Source organism: Taeniopygia guttata, chromosome 7, assembly GCF_048771995.1.
Source record: "Taeniopygia guttata chromosome 7, bTaeGut7.mat, whole genome shotgun sequence".
Taxonomy (NCBI): domain Eukaryota; kingdom Metazoa; phylum Chordata; class Aves; order Passeriformes; family Estrildidae; genus Taeniopygia; species Taeniopygia guttata.
In genome coordinates this window covers 15,249,992-15,270,076 of record NC_133032.1, presented here as the reverse complement: position 1 = coordinate 15,270,076, position 20,085 = coordinate 15,249,992, and the positions used below count along the sequence as shown (strand labels likewise).

Genomic DNA, 20,085 nt, shown 5'->3' with positions numbered 1-20,085 from the left:
CAGCGTTTTCCCGGCCCGGGCACGGTGCGAGGGGCTGCGGGCAGCGACACAGCCCACCCCGGCGGCACGGGCCGCTCGCGAGGAGCCCGAGCGGCTGGGGGAGGGGCTCCCGCCTCCTCGGGCTCGTCAGCGGCGCCCCGCCCATCCCGCGGCCCCGCCGCCGCAGGCCCGAGCGGGCAGCGCGGGAAGGAGCCGGAGCGGCTGGAGCCGGCAGGTACGCGGGCCCTTTCTGGCCAAACGTGCTCGAGAGTAGCGCTGGTCTGTCCCGCAGATGGGCTCGCCAAATGGCCACGGGTTGGTCAATGAACCGTCCTGCACGGTGCTGGAAGCGCACAGGGCTCCTCCAGCAGTGCACCTCGCTAGGGCTTGTAAAGTATTAAAAAGGGAATTTAGGCCAACTGTGCAAAAAATGAGTAACTGATAATAGTATCTCATATGCATGTATTGCAATTCAAAGTTAATATATCTTAAAACTAAGGAATTAAAGTTTATAACAATGCCTAACCTTCTAAATTAACTAATACTGGCACTGAAGTATGTACCTCCTTTGATAGGTTTTAATTCAAAGCAGTAGGCATTTGGGTCAGTAATCACATACATAGTGGGAAGTAATGGAAGTTATGTGACTGGCTGATGAGAAGTTTGTTAGAAGAAGAAAACCCAATTATCTCCTTACGGTTTTCTGAAAAAAAAAAAAAAAAAGAAACCCAAAACCAATTTAAAATGTGAAACTGACACCTGTGAGTTCTGAAATCCTGAAGAAGCTGATGAGTGAACATCTGTTCAATAAATCAACACAGGCTTCAGCACAGCATGCTTTGTTAAGTCTTGTTTCCTCCCCTATGTTTCTAATTTAAGATTTAACATCATTTAATCTAGCATTTTTAATTTGGCTTAGGCATTGTTTTATTTTATCCAACTATACTTCACAAGCCAGAAGTGAAAAGTTCAGCATCTTGTAAATGAAAAATCTGTATAATTTACAGAAGTCTCCTTTATATGAACATGGAATTGTTTTCTGCTACAGTTTTTCTCTCAGATGCCTTGGAATTGTTATGTGAGTTTGCACAAGGCTTGACATTCTTGAAAGAAGTACTTTATGTGTTACCCTTTGAGCTCACCTGACAGGGTTTGGGTCTCATTCTGTTACTTGCATGCCTATGTAAACTGTAACTGGGGTAATCTGAAATTTGTTAGCAAGACGATACAGAACCTGTCCAAATTATAAATTCCACCATTACAAAAATTGTGACTAATCCAGTTTAAAAAAATACATGCTCTTTTTCTAAAATACCACAGACCTGTAATAAATAATTTAGGGTCTATTCTATTAGTTTGAGTGAGTTCCATATTCATAGGCATCCAATATATTTAGGAGGTGACAGACAAAAAACTAAAAACCCAAAACATTTGATAGACAGCTGCAATACAGCTGGTCAGAATTGGTCATGGTCATAGTTCTAGTTCTGTTTTTTGGATAAATGTAGAGCAATCTGAGACTGTTATAATTCTTTCTGCATGTCTTTGCTGCTATCAATGGTGGTGAGAAAAGGTCCAGAAAGATGACCTGGAGCTATGCATATTCCACGTAAGCAATATACTTGTTGCAAGATATGTTAGATTTGTCTCCCAAAACTCATTAATTTACAATTTATTGTTGTTGCAAAGGATAAAAAAAAATGTAAAATGAAATAACATTAATTGCAGTACAACAAAGCCTAGTTCTTCAACTTTACCCTTCCGAACTTCAGTCCCTTTGTGCTTTTCCTAGGCAGGGAAGACATTTTCCCCCCTTCAGAATGAATTATTAAAACGTTGTTTTATTTCATATGCAATAGTCAGTATGAACCCTGGACCATTTTAATTATTATTTCTATTTCCTTTGGAGAGTCTTAACTGGCTGGACTTTCCCCTTTCCCCCTACGCTTCCTGGCAGCCCATGGGAAGTGCTGCGCTCGGGGCATGCGCGCGGTGAATGTCAGTGCCGGGCACGTGGAGCGCTGGGGCTGCCGCCGGCGTTTGCGGGGAGCGGTCTCCGGCTGCGGCTGGAAAACAGGAAGGGTCCCGGGCAAAGGTAATCTGAGAGCTTCTCCTCGGATCCGCTTCTGCGGAACTGACGCTGGCTCCTTTACTTTGTCGTTTAACCCCGCCGGCTGGTGGAGTTTACCGTGTGACGAGCCCTCGCTGAAGCAAGCGCTGGCAGCCGCTGCCGCGCCGGCCGGCAGCTGAGCTGGGCCGTGCCCGCCCGCTCGGTGCCTCCGGCCCCCCGGTGCATCCCTGCGCTCGGTGCCTCCGGTCTCCCGGTGCATCCCTGCGCTCGGTGCCTCCGGCCTCCCGGTGCCTGCCGCCCGCTCGGTGACTCCCAGTGCGTTCCTCCCGCTCGGCGCTTCCCGGTGCGTGCCGCCCGCCCGGTGCCTGAGGCGCGCAGGGAGCGCCCCTCAGCGGTGCCCGCGGCTCCCCGGCGGCGGGCCTCGAGTCCGGCGGCGCGGGTCGCGGCCCTCCTGCGGCGGCTCGGCCCTTGCCCCGCTCTTTCTGGGGCCCTCGGGGTCAGGGTTCCCCGCGGTGACGGAGCGGGCGGGCTCTCCGCGGGAAGCCGGCGGTGCGGCGCTAGCGCTCCTACCCGGGGACAGGGCTGTTGTATTGCCCGCGGCCGGCCTCACGGGAATGGAGCCGCTCGGTGCCTGTCCTGCACAAGCAGCTCTCTTAAGGCTTATTTACTTAAATCTCTAGTAGTTCTTATCCTTGGGGAGTGGTGAGTGTCCACATTTTCTCCTTTTTGGGAGTCTTCCTGGCTCACTGTGTTTTGTAAAACAGTCTTGAAAGTGCTTATTGTGTTTCAACCCATAGAAAATAATTTTAAAGACCTCGTCCTTCTTAGTGTGTGTTTTGGTAAAGTAGTACATCTTAGAAATAGTTCTTTAAGTAGATCCAAATTTCTCGTTTTACTTTATGTAATTGCATGCTTGAAAGCAGCCAATGTTTTCTATTGATGAACTTTTTGAAAGATGCTGGAATTTTCTATGATTTAAAAGTGTATAAAAGTTTGTGGTAAATCACTTGCATCTGCTCAATGGGATAGAGAAATATTTGGAAGCTTCTCACAAGCTGTTTTAGACAGAAATCCTGGTTCCCCATCAGTAGGATGGGGAATGCAACGTAGATTTACGTGGACACGTGGATTTACAGGAAACTGAGTTTGAAAGTGTTTGTATTTTCTTCAGGTATCTACTTTATCCTGATTTCTAGCAGCTTAGTTTGCCACTTCTGTAGGAAGTGAATTCTTTCTAAAGACAGCTACCATATGGAAAAAATAAAAGCAATATCCGAAAGGGGACTATAAGGCAAATAATTATTATATAAAGTACTTAATATATAGTATGTGAAGAATTCATACCTTTTTTTTTTTTGCATTCCTTTTATTTTGAATAGGAAAGAAAATATTTCTTATTATAGCAGATCATAAATTAAAATTACTTCAGTTTAGCTTTGCTTGTATCTGTCCCAGTGTCAGTGACAGCAGTGTAGTGCAATATTCTGTATAGCTTTTTGTTCTAAGAAGAGGATTGTACAGCTATCAAAGGAAATCCACCTTTCTGGATATCCATCTTTCTGGAATGATTTCAGTACTTGCACAGGCTGCACAAATAAGGTTTCTTCTTCCTCAACAGACCTAGTGGGTACTGCTGCCATCACCTTGATAACATCACACTGATGGAATCATGGCTACAGTTGAAGAGCATTCAAGTTTGCTGAAGGTATTGATAATTTTAGTTGTTCATGATTATATCTTCTAAAGCAAGACTTCCAGACTTTTCCATGATCTCTGAGTGGAGGGAATTTGATGAAGCTTCTTCGGTGTACTAAGATTTTTATCACTGTAGTGGTTTGTGCACTCCAGCTTGGAATCAGTTGTATAGGTTGTAGAATATGTAGTTTTTAGCACTATGTACAAACTCGGGTATATTCTAAGAACACAAATGAATACTTAATACATTTCATTGCATAAGGCTGTAGCTTCTATTATAATTTAGAATCGGGTTGCTTCTCTTTAGTGCAATGGCAATTTCAGCTGATGGCGTATGACTGATCAGTATCCTGTAATACAAAGGTGATCAACCTTCTTGACTAGAAGCCATCTGACTTCATTTTACCACCAGTAATTGTATTTTCTGGCAGTTCCTGGACCCCAGTTTGGGATTATGGCCTAGTGAGAGCAAGCCTCACTTAGTCATGCAGTGCTGGCATGTTAAAATCTTCAGCTTTCCTTCTCAGTAGTAGCACTGATAGCACACACCTTTAAAGGCAGTTTTCTGAATTTGAAAACTTACCAAGTGGACTAACTTCATGGTATTTGTGAGCATGTCAGTTGTTCGTTGTTGGGAGCTTTTCTATAAGAAGAGTCCAGGCTGTCGGTTCTTCTTAAGTTTACCTTACTTAGAATATCATAGTGTAGAGTCACTGATTTTTACTTTGTTGTGACTGAAATTAAGTGCTTTGATACTTTCTCATTTCAGGTACCTCAGAATTGACTCCTTAATACAGTGACCATACAGGACCAAAGAAAAACGGTTTTCTGTTTTTTTCAAATACTTGGGTTTCTTGTGTGTAACAGCTTGGTTTGCTGTGAAAAGTGAAAGAAGAATCTTTCTGGACAGTTGAAAGCTAGCTGGTAGGCGTAGCAAAATGCTTTGTTTGAGGCAGGTTTGCTTGTTCACACTGAGACGTTACCAAGCTCGGACTCTGTGTAGTGATCTGCTTTTAAGCCAGATAAATGACTGCACCCATGAAGATGAAGTGTTCAGCCTTGTTGGAAGAAACAAGGCCAGGCTTTCTGAAAAGCATGTGGGAATTGCATTGAACATGCTGTGGCAATTGCAAAAAAAGAGGCCCTCTCTCTTAAGGACTAGTGACTATGTAAGAAATCACTCCCAGTTCCTTACCCTTTGCATTTTGGCAGAAAGCAAGGTGGAACACATGGAAGATGAGGTGATAGTGGACATCTTATATAGCCTCCTGAGGTAAAGAGCATTAAATACATTTTGTATTTGGTAATAAAAAGAGAAGGAATTTTGAGTACAGAGCTATCTCATAAGGAGACTGTGGTGAGACTGCCCTGCCACAGCTTCTGTACTCTTGACTGTGTGACACAGACAGCACAATGTCCTGTGCCTCAGTTTTGGAGATACAGGCAGAACAGATCTGTTTTGCAGTCCCATTAAATATGTTTTATAATTATTATGAATTCTGATTATTCTTGCACAAATGTTTACAATCTGTTTGAATAGAGAGAATGATAGAAAAGTAAAACATTATGATAAATAATGAAAGTATGTATGTCTTATTTCTTTATCACTATTGAAATAAAGCACTGTCTTTATTTTGAAGGCTCAATGTTGAAGACCATGTTTCTCTAGCAAAAGTGCTTGTTACAGAAGCATGGAAAAGATTAGAAAGGCAAGTATTGTCCTGCTGTGCTTTGTGAAAGGTTTAAGTTGCAAGCATGATTTGCTTCATGTCTGGTTATGCAAGAGTTCTCAGAGTATTTATGTTTAAAACATAATATGAGTATTTTTAATGTCAGTTGTATTTTTTAAGGTTTTGAAAATTATACATACAGACTTCGGTACACAAATGCTTGAGAGATTCAGATACTGCAACAACAAGATCCTACATTTGAGATTTTGAAATATATTTTCTGTGTAGATTTATGTGATTGAAGTGAATTGCAGGTTTCATATAAACGATTTTACCTCAGTGCTTTCTGTCCAGGACTTACATGGTTATTAGAACCATGCTTATATCAATTTTTATAAAACCATTTTGTATTTAAATAGCAGCATTTTCCCTTTGTGCATTTTGTTGTTGTGTTTTGCTGTCTTTTGATTTCTTTCTGGAGGAGGGATAATGTAGTTTTCATTGTTTAATCTTGGAGTAATGGCAGAACTGAGTCTTGGCACCAGTGTCACAGAATTGCCTCTTAATATGTGGAGCATCTTGACAAATAAATAAATACAGTGTAGCTTGAAAACAAAATTATATTCAGGTAATAAATTGCTCACATTCATTTTATCCATTTGACATTATTGCCTGAGAAGATAATCTTTATAGATTTCTTAGGCTGATTAAGTGAAGGACAACTAATTCTTGTAGAACTCCATATACAAAACATGCTTTAATATTAAACACCTAGGGTTTTTTTATTAGATACTTTGTTTCCTTGTTTTGTCATTTGACTATAACCTTTTCATATAATTGTTAAAATAGAATTTTGTCTTTAGTTATTGATTAGAAATAAAAGCTAGATATCCCGTCTGAATGTCTTTAATGTCTTGACAGGCTTAGTTTACCTGCTCTGTCTAAATTCGCTCTGTGCTTATACAAGCAACACAGGCACTTCAGTCCCATAATTGGCCAAGTAGCTCATATTGTGGACATGAAACTGGATTCTATACAGGATATAAGGTAAGTGTAAGAAGCAGAAGAAGCAAAATGTTGCAATTACTGGTCTGTCTTTTCTAAAGACTTTCCCTTTTTCTCAACTGGAGGTTACTTTGCTTCAGCTGGTGGTTTGTGGGAAAGAAGTGTTTTGTATTTGTGCATTGATTGACAAGAGAATGCATTTTCCCAATGACTTCTCAAAGAATTTCCTTATAACCTGTCTAAATGATTGAAAATATGACTTGATTGTTTAGTTCATGGAAATATAATTAATTTTCACTGTTCTACTTACAGTACAGCAGATATTTACAATCAGTGTTGTCCTGATTCTAAACATGGACTTTTTTGGTAATTTAGAGTCTATTGACTCACCAGAAGATGCTTTTGTCCCTTTTTTCTCCCTTGACATACATAGTTTCTCTATCAAGACATGCCTTTGTTAACAGCAGTAAGGGGTTTTAAAGCAATATTGTGTTTATTTATCTTCAGAGCATTGTTTTTCTGGTCAAGTTGAATTAATAAATTCTCGTGTTAGCATGTCTAGCACATTACCTTCATATTTAAACTACTTTAAACAGCTCTAGTCAAAGAAGACCAAGCTCATTTTTTTTCTTGTTTCTTTTCCCCTGGGGCTGCTACAGCAAAGGCTTCTCTTTCTTTTTTCTGCTTTATATAGCATCAGCAGTCCCAACACTGATTTTTTTCAGATGTGAGGAGCCTGCTTATTAAACTCCTTGAACGGGACTGAAATCACTTTCTCTGTGGTAATAAGTTTTATTCCCTTAGGAAGGGATTCTTTCTTTAGGAATGACAATGACTCTTCTCCTCATCCTGTCATTTGTGAATTGTTTGGGCTTCTTTAGTGTCTGTTGAACATTAAAGATATTTTTGCAAATATGAATCAGGCAAATTAGGGTCTTGCCTTAGGCAAATGCTTTTATCATATGTTATTTTGTAAGAGGTGGCTGAAATTTTTGAATAATTTCAAAAGTTCACTGAAAGCAGAATTTTTACTTTAGTAGGATAAATGGTTTTTACTCATCCATGTTTTCTGGGTTAGATTTAAAATGCTTTTTGCACAGAAACCAACAACACCTCAACTACCATTCCTTTCTTTGTGCACTTCATTTAATAAATATAAAATTTATTGCTTACTATGTTCAACGTGTAAATAGGAAACCTTTTGAATTTTTTAGGATCTTGTCTGTTTTGATGCTCAGCATATCTGAAGTTATCACAGAGAGTTTTCGAGATCGATTACTACACAAGGCTGAACAGCTCTTTGAAGAAGAGCATGAGGTCCACTTCAACTATGCCAGAAGAATACTCCAGTTTCTCCAAAATGTTAAACTGAGATATCATCCGGTGCTAGAAAAATGCAACAGGATTTTCCTTGAAAGTGCCTCCCATCTTGATATACACAGTATTAGTCATATTTTTGGACTGTATGAACAGCTGGGTTTTGACAATGCTGAATTTCGCTTGATTACTAAACAGCTGCTATCTAAAACTATAGATGATTATTATGATCCTGAAACATTTACAAAATTATTTTTTTCTCTTGGGCCTATGGCAGGATCCAAGGTTAGAGAAAGGTAAATTTATTAATAGTTTTGTCTTATTTGTCTTATTTATGATACATGCATTCTTACACAGAAATTTAAAATGTTCCAGTGTTTGGAGGAATTTGTGAGTCCATCTGTGAGCTGAGCCTTAGGTTTCCTGGTTGTAATGTTGTAGCAATGGATGATTTCATAATGGAAATACTGTCAAAGGAGTATGTTTTATTAAGAAGTTGAATCAGATCCATCAGTCAAGGCGGGTGTGAATGCTGTTATGCAAGGCCATCCTGTAGCTCTGTCTCTTAGACTACATCCTTCCTTTCACACTGTGTGGTAGTAAAAACCTTTCTGTCTTTCTCCTGAGAAATATATGCAGTGATATGTGTTGCTTTTTCCTTTCTAAGACTGTCAGTAGCTGAAAAAGCCTGAGTCTTGTCCTGTACTAGATCGCTGACATCCTATTCTTTATGAAAGATCGTCATCAGGGAACACTTCAGCATTTAGTTAGAGCATAATATTGTGTGACAGATATTTTTTTTCCTCTGCCTGTTTTTCTTGTGCCACAAAACCTATTTGGGGGTGATATTACTCATGGGTCTCTCAAAGCCTGCAGTTTAGGCAGAATTTTCTGTATTAATTACAATGAATCGTATTTTCATACTTCTCTTCATGAACATTTTCTTTATTTAGAATTTTGGACATGCTGCAAGCCTGTATTGGTTTTGCCATAGCTGTTTTAGTCCCAGAAGTCCAAAAGTTTTTCTTAATTATTTTTTTAAATTTATATTGTGTGTGATAAACATTGGCTTTAATTATCACAGAACCAGTTCAGTTCATGTTTGATTCTGTTATCTGTAGCTTGCTGATTGACTATGAATTGTTTTGTGTTTTAGAGTACCTTCCCTACTTCTTATCTACTTTTAGAATTGTTAGACTTGCTGTTTTTTAACATCAGAACACTATGCGCTGGTGCAACACCCTATATCTCACACCCTATATCTGTCTATCTGTGCTAGACAGACCAACTGTTTAGAAGTCCACAGAACAAAAGTCTCTAGTTTGGGAGAATTTTGCTTCCAGAAATAGTCTTTGGTTCTTTTCCTCATAGGTAAAGAAAATGGCTTCAAAGTTTGCCAGAGATTTTAAACTGTTTTTCATTGGAAAATATGTCTTTTCCTCTTTAGGTTGCTGGTAACTGCAGTAAACATGGCAGAGGAATTTAGCAGTCACCAAGTTTTGATGATACTGAAGACTATGCGGAAAATGAAATGCAGAAATTCTCATCTACTCAAAAAGTAATATTTTTGATATTACTAAGAAGTTGTATTCTCTAGGTAAACTTCCATTTAATGTGGAAAACTATGACATATCCAGTAAGTTAGGAGCCGTGGGTGTATCACTTGCACACAGGTGCTTATACACTAAGTTATTGGCTATTACAGATTCTGGAATATTGCAGCTTGACCCAGAAGTAACTAAAGCAATTTAGGAATTTCAAAGAAAGGCATTTCACCCTTACCTAGTTACTGTCATATAGCATCTGTCTAATTTACAAATATGTGATCCTATAGCACTAAACTTAGCCTCTAACAATTGCTGTAAACTCATGAGAGTGCAAATGAAATGTGGTAAGTTGCAGAGAATGTGTCCTGTCTTGGAGACGAACATGTAGCATTAGATATGTCAGAGATACTGCAGAGTTAAGTGCAGGTTGTGAACAGGTATTGGATTGAAGGTACTTGCATGAATCAAATAGATCCTTGAAAGAAAAAGGACATACTTGTGTCCTGTGGCACAAAGGGATACTAAAAGGAAGATCAGGTGAATTAATGCCTTTTCTTCCTGAGTCTCACTGTCTAAAGAAGGTGTTTAGGTATTATGTTTCCCTACAAATCTATCCCCCTCTGCAGCTTTAGACCAACACAGCTGTAGCAACCATTGTTCTGTGAGTGTTGTGGTGCTGAATCTGCTGATGCCGTTCTAGTTTATGTTCTTGGTCCACTCTAAATGTAACCAATTGTGAAATCTGCAACAGAAATTAGTAGTGTGAGGTAGCTGATTTGTTGTGATGAGGACTTTAATTTGCAGTTCAGTAAGTGGAGAGAGACTGCTCTAAGTGGAATAGCTTCAAAATTGGTATGGAGATGAGTGCAGGTATGTAAAACCCCCACATAGGTACTGTGCACCACAAGACACCTCTATTTCATGTGGCATGTTGGAGTTTGCAGTATGTTTTATATTAGCTTAATACCATGTAATCTTTTCCTTTTTGTATTCAGAATGGCTTCTGTTCTGCACAAACACTTGGATAGCTATCATGTATTGCAGTTGGTAAAGTTAACACAGTACTTGGTGGTGTTGCGTTGCCAGGATCTGGAGCTGTTTGCCAAACTAAAAATGTTACTATTAGGGTAAGTGTGTATTCTTGGAAAAGTAGCTATTTGAGTTTCAAACAGTTCTCTACTTAAGATTTTAAATACCAGTCTAAGATGTTAGTGTTTTGTTCCCATAAAATACAAAGAAGTAACAAACTTTTACAAGTATTTGATTCTATTAAATATGTAAATCACATGATAGAAAGTAGGTATTGTCTTGGCTAATATATATGATACTTTTAAAGAATTTTTCCCCTTTTCTTTTGACCACTGTATTATAATGATATTGAAATTACAATAAATTTTGATTGGTATTTGATAGGATGGCTAGATATTAATATTGTATTTGACAGAAGAAGTAATGAAAAAGAGACAGAATGCCTTGGTTGGGACAAGTGAAAGTGTGACACAGAAGTACTCTTTTGATTGAAGAACTGTCCAGTTAGTTCTTAGGCTTGTACAGAACAACAGAAAATTGCCAGACAAGAGATCTTGCTTTCATTGCTCAGCCTTTGTGGGAATGTAATGCCTTGGCTGTACATTTTTTTTGGTGGATGATGTCTTCATGTTGCTCAGACTCCTCAAAACCTGGTGCTCCCTAGGACTGAAATCACAGAAATTAACCCACAGATAACTCACAGGCCCATAAACCCACAGATAACCTTGACAAATGTGGACCTTCTGGCCTTACTAAGAACTTCTGTGTTTATCAGTAGCAGGTGGAGTCTCACCAGCTGTGTTGCTAACTGTCTTCTTCCCCTTCTTGCATTTTGAATAAAATGAAGGAAGAAGTTAATCTCACTGAAAAAAAAATATGTGCGTATTTCTGCCAAGTCATTAATATTCTGCTTATTTTATATTTGATGTGCAGCTTTCGACTTCCAAATTGGAAGTTTCAAGCATATTTTTGTTTTGTTTAAATATTTGCATTTTGTCACAACTGATGGACTTTTTATTTGTCTCTTCCAGTTACTTAAAATCTAGTGTGGTACCTGCTGATACTGCAGCCATAATTCGTGTTCTGGCCATGCTTCCTTCTTTCCAAGTGGAGGAAATGATTATAAACAAAGCAGCAGCAGTTTTGCCTCAGTGCAGACTCCATCACTTGAATTGCATTGCTACAGCTTTTGTCAAGTGGCATCATCATGGCCAGTTGCACTGGCAAAACAGTTCTGAGCTATGTGCCAAACTTCTGCAAAAACTAAATGACTGTGGATTTCAGAGGCTTCAGAAAGCCAACAACTTACATCTTCTGTTGGAAGAACTTCCATATGTGAATGGAGAGTGGTTTGAAGAAGTCCTGAATGAGGAAACTCTGGCCATGTGTCAGCACTTGATAGATCAAATAACATGGGAAAATGTTTTACCCTTGTCTTTTTTTCTCATAAAATCAGAGCACCGTTGTCCTGCATTGTTTGACAGAATAGCATCTGTGACTGTTGAAAATATAGACAAGGTGTCCCTGTTTTTCTTTCTATCTACTGTGAGTTATTCAGTAAGAAAGGACATGTTAGTAGCTGATGTGTTTCAGAGCACAGTCCACACATGTTTTTAAGGGTTTTCTTCAGTGTAGCTGATTTGGAGATCATCTTCTTTTGTGCACACTTAAAGCTGTTCTACTTCTATATGTATAAATTAGCACTTACCATTAATTTTAATTTCTTTTTTATTGTTCACTCAGTGTTAGGGCAGCCATAATTGTTTACATTCAACTTTACATTTGACCATCATAATTTTTTTTAAACTTCTTGATAAATAGTCACATCCCATGGTGGATATGTTAACAGTATTAATTGTTGTGGGGATTCCCCCAATAGCCTGTCTGTTTGGTCAAAATTACTCTTTTTTTCTATCTTTTTTCTCATTCTCAATCTGGTGTTCATATAAATCTTCAATTTTATTCTGTTGCAGTTTAGTTTCTTTAAGAACATTTAATTCAAAACCTTCTTAAAAGGTTCTTTAAGTGTATAGAAACACTTGGATTGCCAAAATGAAATAAATTTGAAGTTTTAGTTGTGGCTGCAATTTCAACAATTTTATTTTATTATTATTTTCTCCAGGAAAAGTTGACCAAAGGAAAAAAAATTCTCCAGGAAAAGTTGACCAAAGAAAATAGTTCACCTACTCCTAAATCTCCAAATTCTGAATGAATTATAAAGCTGTTCTTTATTATAAAGCAATATTATGATATTTTGCAGTAACTTGATTTAGGATGTCTTTTTTTTCAGATTCCCACCTCTGAAATCTATTTTATTCTCTTCCTTTTCTCTGCATTGAATTATGACCCTCCTGACAATGAAGAATTCTTTAAGAGTTGTATCCAACATCTTACTTCTAACTTGAGTAAGTGCAATAGACAAATATTTTTACTGAATGAAAATGGCAATAGAAGGGTACTTTTGTTAAGCAAAGAAAAGGTAAGTATGTTACTACTAATACTCTGCTACTGGGGTTAAACCATGACAAATATTCACTCTTGAGTTTTGTTTCACCTGTTAAATATGACTGTTGATAAGGGACTAGCAAAAGATTTTTTGGCACAGTAAAACATAAGTGAAAAATCTGATTAATTCACTGTGCTGTTATTGGATAGAATCATTGTGTTCCCCAAGGAATCATCATTTAAGAACAGGATACATTTTGCAATTCATGACAAAGAAATAGTTAAAATTGTAGAGGAAGTATGTATGGATTTGTGTTGTACATGAAGAGGGAAAATCAGATGATTTGAGAGGCTGGGGAAAGGGCATTGCAAATCCTTTCAACTTTGTCATGTGTTAATATGGGTTTCTCTCTGGTTTTTCAAGGTCATCTTGAAACTTATCACTTGGTACTGCTCAGTCATGTTTTGGCAATGGCTGGGTATTTTCCTCCAGTTCTGATAACAACAATATTTAATGTTTCTTTCCTACGCAAACTGGATGCTCAACTTAAAGGTAGCTATCTAGCTTTTGATGAATTTGATTGTGTAGCATTTGGCATAAAATGCTATTTGGACTTACATATGACTTGAGATATTGAATTACTCTTTAAATTATTCTGCTTTTGGAAAAGACACCCTCTTTATAATATAGTCATAGTTGGAGTGCTAAAAGGGCAGGAATGAACAAAAATATGTTCTTTGTTTTAGAAGTAAAGATCTGTATTGCAGATGAGAGAAAGTAATATAAAACGAATTTTATAGTCAACTTATTGCACTCAATATTTAATAATTCTTCAATTTTATTGGAAATAAAATTACCTGTCTGTGGTGTCTATTACTAGAAGTAGTCACAAAGCTGAAGGAAAAATGTGGGATTCTTGCAGTATCCTACCCGTCTCTTCTCTCCAAATACGGAACTGAGTCAGTTATTAAACTGACTGTTTAATTCCTCTCTACCTCTACGTTGTTCATTATCAATGTACTCTTGCCATTTTGCCCTTAACTACTTAATTAAATTTACACAATAGAAGCAATTTCTGTCTTCTCTCTTGCTGTTGTTCTTAATGTTGAGCAGAACTGGGTTTTTAAAATTTATTTTCTCAGAGATTTTGAGAACCTTTCTAAAATTCTGCAGCATGAGTTATATAAATGCCATAGTATACAGATATTTGCATTTCTAATAAAAAATTCAGAGGTTACCATAGTTCAATTTGCTGGATTTTACACATTTCAGTTCACACATTTCTATGTTGTTTTGTTTTGGGTTTTTGGTTTTTTTTTTTTTTTTTAATCAGTTCTGCCTGATACAATGAAGCAGAGGGTCCACTCGAGCCTCATGAAATTGAACAGAGCAGTCTGTCTGGAATGCCCAGAGTTTCACGTCCCTTGGTTTCATGAGCCATACTGCCAACGTGTCTTTCATAACAGTAAGTAATTTAGGACAGGAAAAACTGCTCTTGTCTATTTTTTTAGAATAGTCTATTTTTTTAGAAATATACTAGATGTTTCTTCTAAAACTGTCATACTGACACTAGCACAAAATAGAAGGCACAGCCCTCTCTGCTGAGCATTTAGTTGTGCAACCACTTAGTAGTGCAACTGGGAGCAAACTGGTTTTCCTTGTGAGAATTAATGTAGTAGAGATGGGATATTTCTGAAGAAGAATTAAAATTTAAATACACAGCAACAGTGTATATGGCATGAAGAATGGAAAGGCAGGAAGATGATCATTTGTATTGGAGGAGATGGGTCATTTTGCTCCCTGCTTCACTTTAAAAACTGAACATTTGACTTAAATTTTTCAAGGTAAACATTTTTACTGCCTCCTTTTGAACTTGATCCTCCCTTCTTCCTCACAAGAATCAAGATCCATCAGGGACGAGAGATAGAGAAGTAGGCTAGTGATCAAGTGTAGCAGCTGAGATCTTTCAGAATAGTGATCAATTCAGAATCCATCTAATGCAAACATGGTATTTCCTCCACTAATTCTCATGGGGAGATCTGCTGTGCTACCTACAGAACTCAGCTACTTTTTCTCTCAGACTGAAGATGTTGAATGAAGCATGGTGTTAATCTGCAATGGGCAGAGAAGTGGCAGATAGTGTGGTATGGCTGTAATAAACCCACAGTGAGTAAATACACGTCTAAACATAACTAAAAGCAAACAAAATCCCACAAGTGAAACCTAAAACCTGAGGCTTTGTAGTATTTCATTCACAAATTTTTTCATTTGTGAATGAAAAAATCCAGGGTTCTCTAAAGTCTGGATTTGAAATTTACTTAATAGCATGCACCTGCCACTTTCTTGCTAAAATATGATCACTTGTCTCTGAATTATGATGGAATAGTACTTGGAATTTGTGGAAAAGATTTAGTTCACTAGCCTGGCTGTCAAATGTACAATGTCTCAAGGCACTATTTTCAGAATTTTGGCTGTGGAAGTTTTGATGTATGTATTCTTTATTTCCTCTTTGTAGGCATGAGCCAAGTAAGTCCACAGCGACAGCATATTCACAGAATGCTGACAGAGATCTTAGGAGGAAGCCATTACTCAAGAATATCTGTTCTCACACCATACTACTATGAAATAGGTGAGAAGTTAATACTCTAAAAATTGTTATGGAGTCCTTTCATATCACTCTTATTACTAAGATTAGGAAGCTCCTGGTCATATGGCCCCAAAATAACACAAGATATTGCAAATAATAAATTATTGTTTAAAATACAGTTTCCAAAATGTTTTTTATAGTATAAATAATGTTGTATATCTCTAATTATGGCTATCAGTTTATCTAAAAGTAAACATTGTACAGATCAAATTCTTTCATTTTTATTTGTCAGTAAACAGGTTTGTTTTGTTTTCTGGCAGATTTTGAGTGTGTCCTGGATGTAAATAAAAAGCCTCTTTCCTGTATGGCACAGAATATGGCTTTGGGTGAAGTGGGGGGAATACACTTGAGACATGACATCAAGGAGAAAGGGAGAAAGGGCCTGCCACCAGGAGCTCAAAGGTCAGTACATTGAATTCTTGTACATTAGCTCTTCCCAAGCTTACATCCAGTTTAGACCAGGTTTTTGATGCTCATGTCCTAATGTTCTGTTCCTTTTTCCAAAGTCTAATGAGGTTTAGCCTTCTGGGGTGTGGTGGGTTAGCCACAGCTGCTCCCTCCCATTTGTATGGCATGGCTCATGGCCCTGCAGTGTGATGGGGGAGAGAATGTGGAGGGTAACAGCAAAGAAGAAAACTCCTGGGTTGCAATTAGGACATTTTAGTAAGTGAAGGGGGGAAAAAAAGGGGAAGGGAGAAACAAAGTAATCAATGGCCATGCAGTCAGTCACCTACAGCAGACCTCTGCCAGAGCAATGGCTGTGTGGGAAAAAGTCCCCTCTGCTTTACTGCTGAGCATGATATTGTATGGTGTGAAATACCACTTCGGGCAGCTGAGGTTCCCTCCCAGCTGTGTCCCTTCCCAACCTCTTGTCAATGCAGCCTGTATGCACTGTGGGTGCAGAGAGAGAAACAGGGAAGGCCTTGATACTGTGCAAGTGCTTTTCAGCAGTAGCCAAGATACCAGTGTGTTATTGACAGGTCTGGTCACAAGTTCAAAACACAGCATCAAATGAACTGGTATGAAGAAAAGTACCTCCATCCCAGCCAAACCCAGCACAGGTTCTTGATATGTGTTTCATGAGATTGGAATACTGCTTTCCTTCCACCTTTTCCAATGCAAGCCTTGGAAATGCTGGTTAGCTGTTTTTACCATTGGAACAGATGCAGGGAGAAAATGCTTTTTCTGAATTCAAGTATCTCTAGATAAATAGGAGGAGAATGTTTTGTCTAATTCCAGGGAGTTGTTTAATTTTTGTTTTCTGAGAATTATCTAGTCTTGCTGTAACTATTAATACTGAACTAGAACTATCACTTCTTGCTATTCAGGTAAGACCTGGAAGTAATTGCACATTTTTACTATTTGCAGAATTGCTTTGGAATTTCTTGATTCAAGAGCTTTTAGCAAAGATTATTCACGTCATCTGAAAGGAGAACCTGCCATGAAAAAGCGACACCTGGAAATGCTGGGGTACCAGGTTGTTCAGGTGAGCAGTCAGCAATACTTTTTGTCCTTTCTGAATTGCATCAGCAGTGCAAAATAATCCATTTTCCTCTCAACAGATTTAGAAACAGTTTTATCGTTAAAAGCACCTACTGGGAGAGAGCAATTTTTGTAGTTAGGGAGGAAACTCTAAGCTGTTCTTAAGATGGTGTAAGGACTTGACAGATCTCACACCTCTGAAAGAGGGTGAAGCAAAACTGAAGTCAAAAGGTCCCAGTCTGACCTTACTGCAGACAAACTAGCAATCTCAGTGTAGCCTCAGTAAAGGAGAAAAAGTCAAATGAGTGTTTCAGTTCAATTCACAGAAGATTTATATGATAGAAAAAGATTGAACATACTCTTCTTGAATGATAAGACAATTTGGCAGCTGCCAGATGGGATATGGATGCTGTTTGTCTGATGCAATGATAGTGCTGTGACAGGGAACACTAGAGGCCAGACATAATTCACCATCAGCACTGAAACATTTGGGAATTGGAGACTCATTAATGCAGAGGCTCCTATATATTTAATTACTCATCTAACCTAATTTTAGCTAGAATCCTTCTTTAAGCTTAAATTTTGTTGGTTTGGGCTTTTTTAAACAGAATAATCATCCTTTTTCATGTTATACTACTGATATCCCATTCCAGTCTGCTACATTACCATTCCAGTCTGATACATTAGCATTACAAACTACAGTGACCTGGGATTTTTCTCTCAATTTGGGTTTTACAAGAGGGGGGGGTGTAATGGAGTTGTCACAACCTATATTGTGTGGGCATCTCTTTCATATCTCTGCAACTATGCTGCTTTTTGGAACCAGACTGACTGTACTTACATAAAGGAGAATAGCAAATTGATCTTTTCAGTATGAGAGTAAGTCAGGCTTTTGGGAGGACACAGGTGGCAAATATCTTCAAGTGAAGAACAGCATATATCGGAGATATTTGTTTTCTTGTCTCTTATGTTGTGTGTGGCTTATACCAATGTTAAAAATCAGTTTGTACCGTTCTGTTCTACAGATTCCTCACTTTGAATGGAATTCTATGGTTCTGTCAACAAAAGATGAACAGCTGGAATACCTGAGACAGCAGCTGTATGGAATACAGTGATATCAGACACACAGCCTAAAGTACTTTTATAAAAACAGTTTATGTACCATCAAATGTCTCATAATCCTGGAATACTTAAGTTTCAAAAATCTCTTTATCTGTATCAGCTGGGTCAAGGCATTCTAAGGTCATCAGATGTAAAGAGATGTAATCCTCATTTCGTTAAGGGATTGCAAAAGGCAGGTCACAGTGGGCTGTGAAGATATGATAAGGATGCTTAAAATTTCTCATTATCTGGAAGCTATTACAAGCATATGAACCTGGCAGTTTTGCAATCAAATTACATTATTATTTCCTAAATAGATAGCACAGAGGGTTAGCCAAACATAAAACTCCATGGAAAAAGTTGGAAATACTATTGACTAGGAGAGTGGAGGAGTCAGCAATCTTCTGGAAACTATGTCTGTCCTCCAGCATGTGACAGAGTGAGCAGTTAGGAATCAAACGGTATCTGTACTCTGAAACCAAGAAACTGAAATGCAGATTTTTCTAAGAATAAGGCTGCTTTTAGAGCCATTCAGTTTCCATTCTCAGAACAGAGGTACTGTGGGGGACTGTGCTGGGGGAGAGTGTTGTGTGGTGAGGAACCTCCAGCTGCTTCTCCTACCCTGCAATCTGGTGTGTGCAGAAGAATGACTGAGACCCCTGGAACACCTTCACATACAGGAAAATCCAGCCAGGGTCTGTGCAGAAGGTATAAGACATCGAGATGTAGGAGGAGGAAGTGGAATAGCCAGGAGAATGTTCATTGTAGAGCAATAACTGCAGGGGCATCATGCTTGACTAATGATCCCATTTCCAGAGGCAGCCACGTTGTACCTAGAGCTGCTATCACCAGAGGGTGACTGACAGCTGTGCAGGTTTTCTCACATGTGCAATGAGGATATGTTTTCTTGCTTATTTAGTAGGACACATTCTTTTACCACTGCACCTGAAACTTGCAGAGATAAGTGACTGTATATCTGAATTGGCCATTATGCACCTGGCTGTCACCTCTTTTTTTACTACTCAGTAGTAGAAGAAAAATGTTTTATTAACTGAATGCAAATCAGGACAGGAATGGAAAGTCAAGAAAACACAACAGAACTGATCTAAGCTGCAAGGTACTTTCCTCCTGAGACAGCCTTCATGTTTGTGGGATGACTGACAAAACTAGTAGTCTAGATGGTAGTCTAGACACTTACGGTTATCAAATGGACAAGGGCTCCAAGATGTAATGACTGCTTTGAGGAAAGGTCATTGAAGGCACAGCACATAGAAAGATTCTGTGTGCATTATATTTTGTGTAAAATGGAGACGACAATCATAAATGTAGGTTAGTATTTCAGGTGGACTACCTGTCAGAGAGGTCTCACATGACTCTGCTTCTGACAGCCTTCAAGTAACAGCCTCAGAGTGTAAGAAAGGTGGCAGTGGCTGAAGTTATCAGTCAGGATGATTGTGTTTGAGCTGAACCCTGCTTTTCAGGGTTCTAGCAGTCACTGTACCAAGCCAGTTTACTTCAAATTATGTATGGATAAAGTTATGAGTATGCACAATGGGAAGAGGATTAAAACTTGTTATGAGTGATCCAGAAAGGGCATTGAAGAAAAGCAAAAAAAAAAAAAAAAAAAAAAAAAAAAAAAGGCAATTCAGTAAAATGTGTTGTTCTTAATTCTTTGCACTTATTTTTCTATTTTAAATCAGCAAGTGTTAGAGCAGATGAGTGGTGTAAACCAGTGATCTAACTGGAGCCAATAAAAATAGATGATAGATGGTAAGCACAGCTGCAGATTTGGGTACTAAAGGAAAAATGCCCCACAGATTAAGTACTACTGGGCAGTAACATACTGAAATGAACTATGATGGCTGTGCCTCTGCATATGTTTACTTCTGTCTCAAAGGAGAGCAATGCAAGAGGTCATTTGATAGTTGACATTGCTATTCAAGCAGGTATGGTGGCCTTCTTTTCCAGTTTAGATTGAAATTTATGAAATTCTTTAGATTGATGACACCCTCTTTATGCAATGGAGAAATTCTTTGAAAAGATACTCGACAAAGAAATGGTAAGCAAGCTCTGAAGGAAATTGAGTGCTCTATTTT

General features: G+C 38.5%; 1 protein-coding gene across 6 annotated transcripts; it reads left to right on the top strand.

The window, feature by feature from the left end:
• Nucleotides 1–73: 73 nt before the first annotated feature.
• FASTKD1 (FAST kinase domains 1) lies at nt 74–18,057 on the top strand. 6 transcript variants are annotated; one of them, XM_030278429.4, is made up of 16 exons: nt 74–214; nt 3,669–3,755; nt 4,515–5,018; nt 5,386–5,454; nt 6,337–6,462; nt 7,635–8,033; nt 9,185–9,295; nt 10,280–10,411; nt 11,345–11,831; nt 12,604–12,718; nt 13,183–13,311; nt 14,093–14,224; nt 15,275–15,388; nt 15,667–15,808; nt 16,775–16,892; nt 17,914–18,057. In XM_030278429.4, the coding sequence occupies exons 3-16, from the start codon at nt 4,684–4,686 to the stop codon at nt 18,001–18,003; spliced, it is 2,499 nt and encodes an 832-aa protein (XP_030134289.4). In that variant the 5' UTR covers nt 74–214; nt 3,669–3,755; nt 4,515–4,683; the 3' UTR covers nt 18,004–18,057. The 6 variants fall into 6 exon arrangements, with proteins under 6 accessions (XP_030134289.4, XP_072788327.1, XP_002195028.6 ...); XM_002194992.7 differs by lacking the exon at nt 74–214 and adding an exon at nt 1,925–2,074; XM_030278430.4 differs by lacking the exon at nt 74–214 and adding an exon at nt 2,096–2,752.
• Nucleotides 18,058–20,085: the final 2,028 nt, after the last annotated feature.

Bases quoted from the DNA above. Each gene is read 5' to 3' on its own strand.
- FASTKD1 (XM_030278429.4), top strand. From the start codon at position 4,684: ATGCTTTGTTTGAGGCAGGTTTGCTTGTTCACACTGAGACGTTACCAA. The intron at 8,034-9,184 runs GTAAATTTATTA...TTTCCTCTTTAG, and splicing joins GGATCCAAGGTTAGAGAAAG to GTTGCTGGTAACTGCAGTAA. The intron at 15,809-16,774 runs GTCAGTACATTG...TACTATTTGCAG, and splicing joins CTGCCACCAGGAGCTCAAAG to AATTGCTTTGGAATTTCTTG.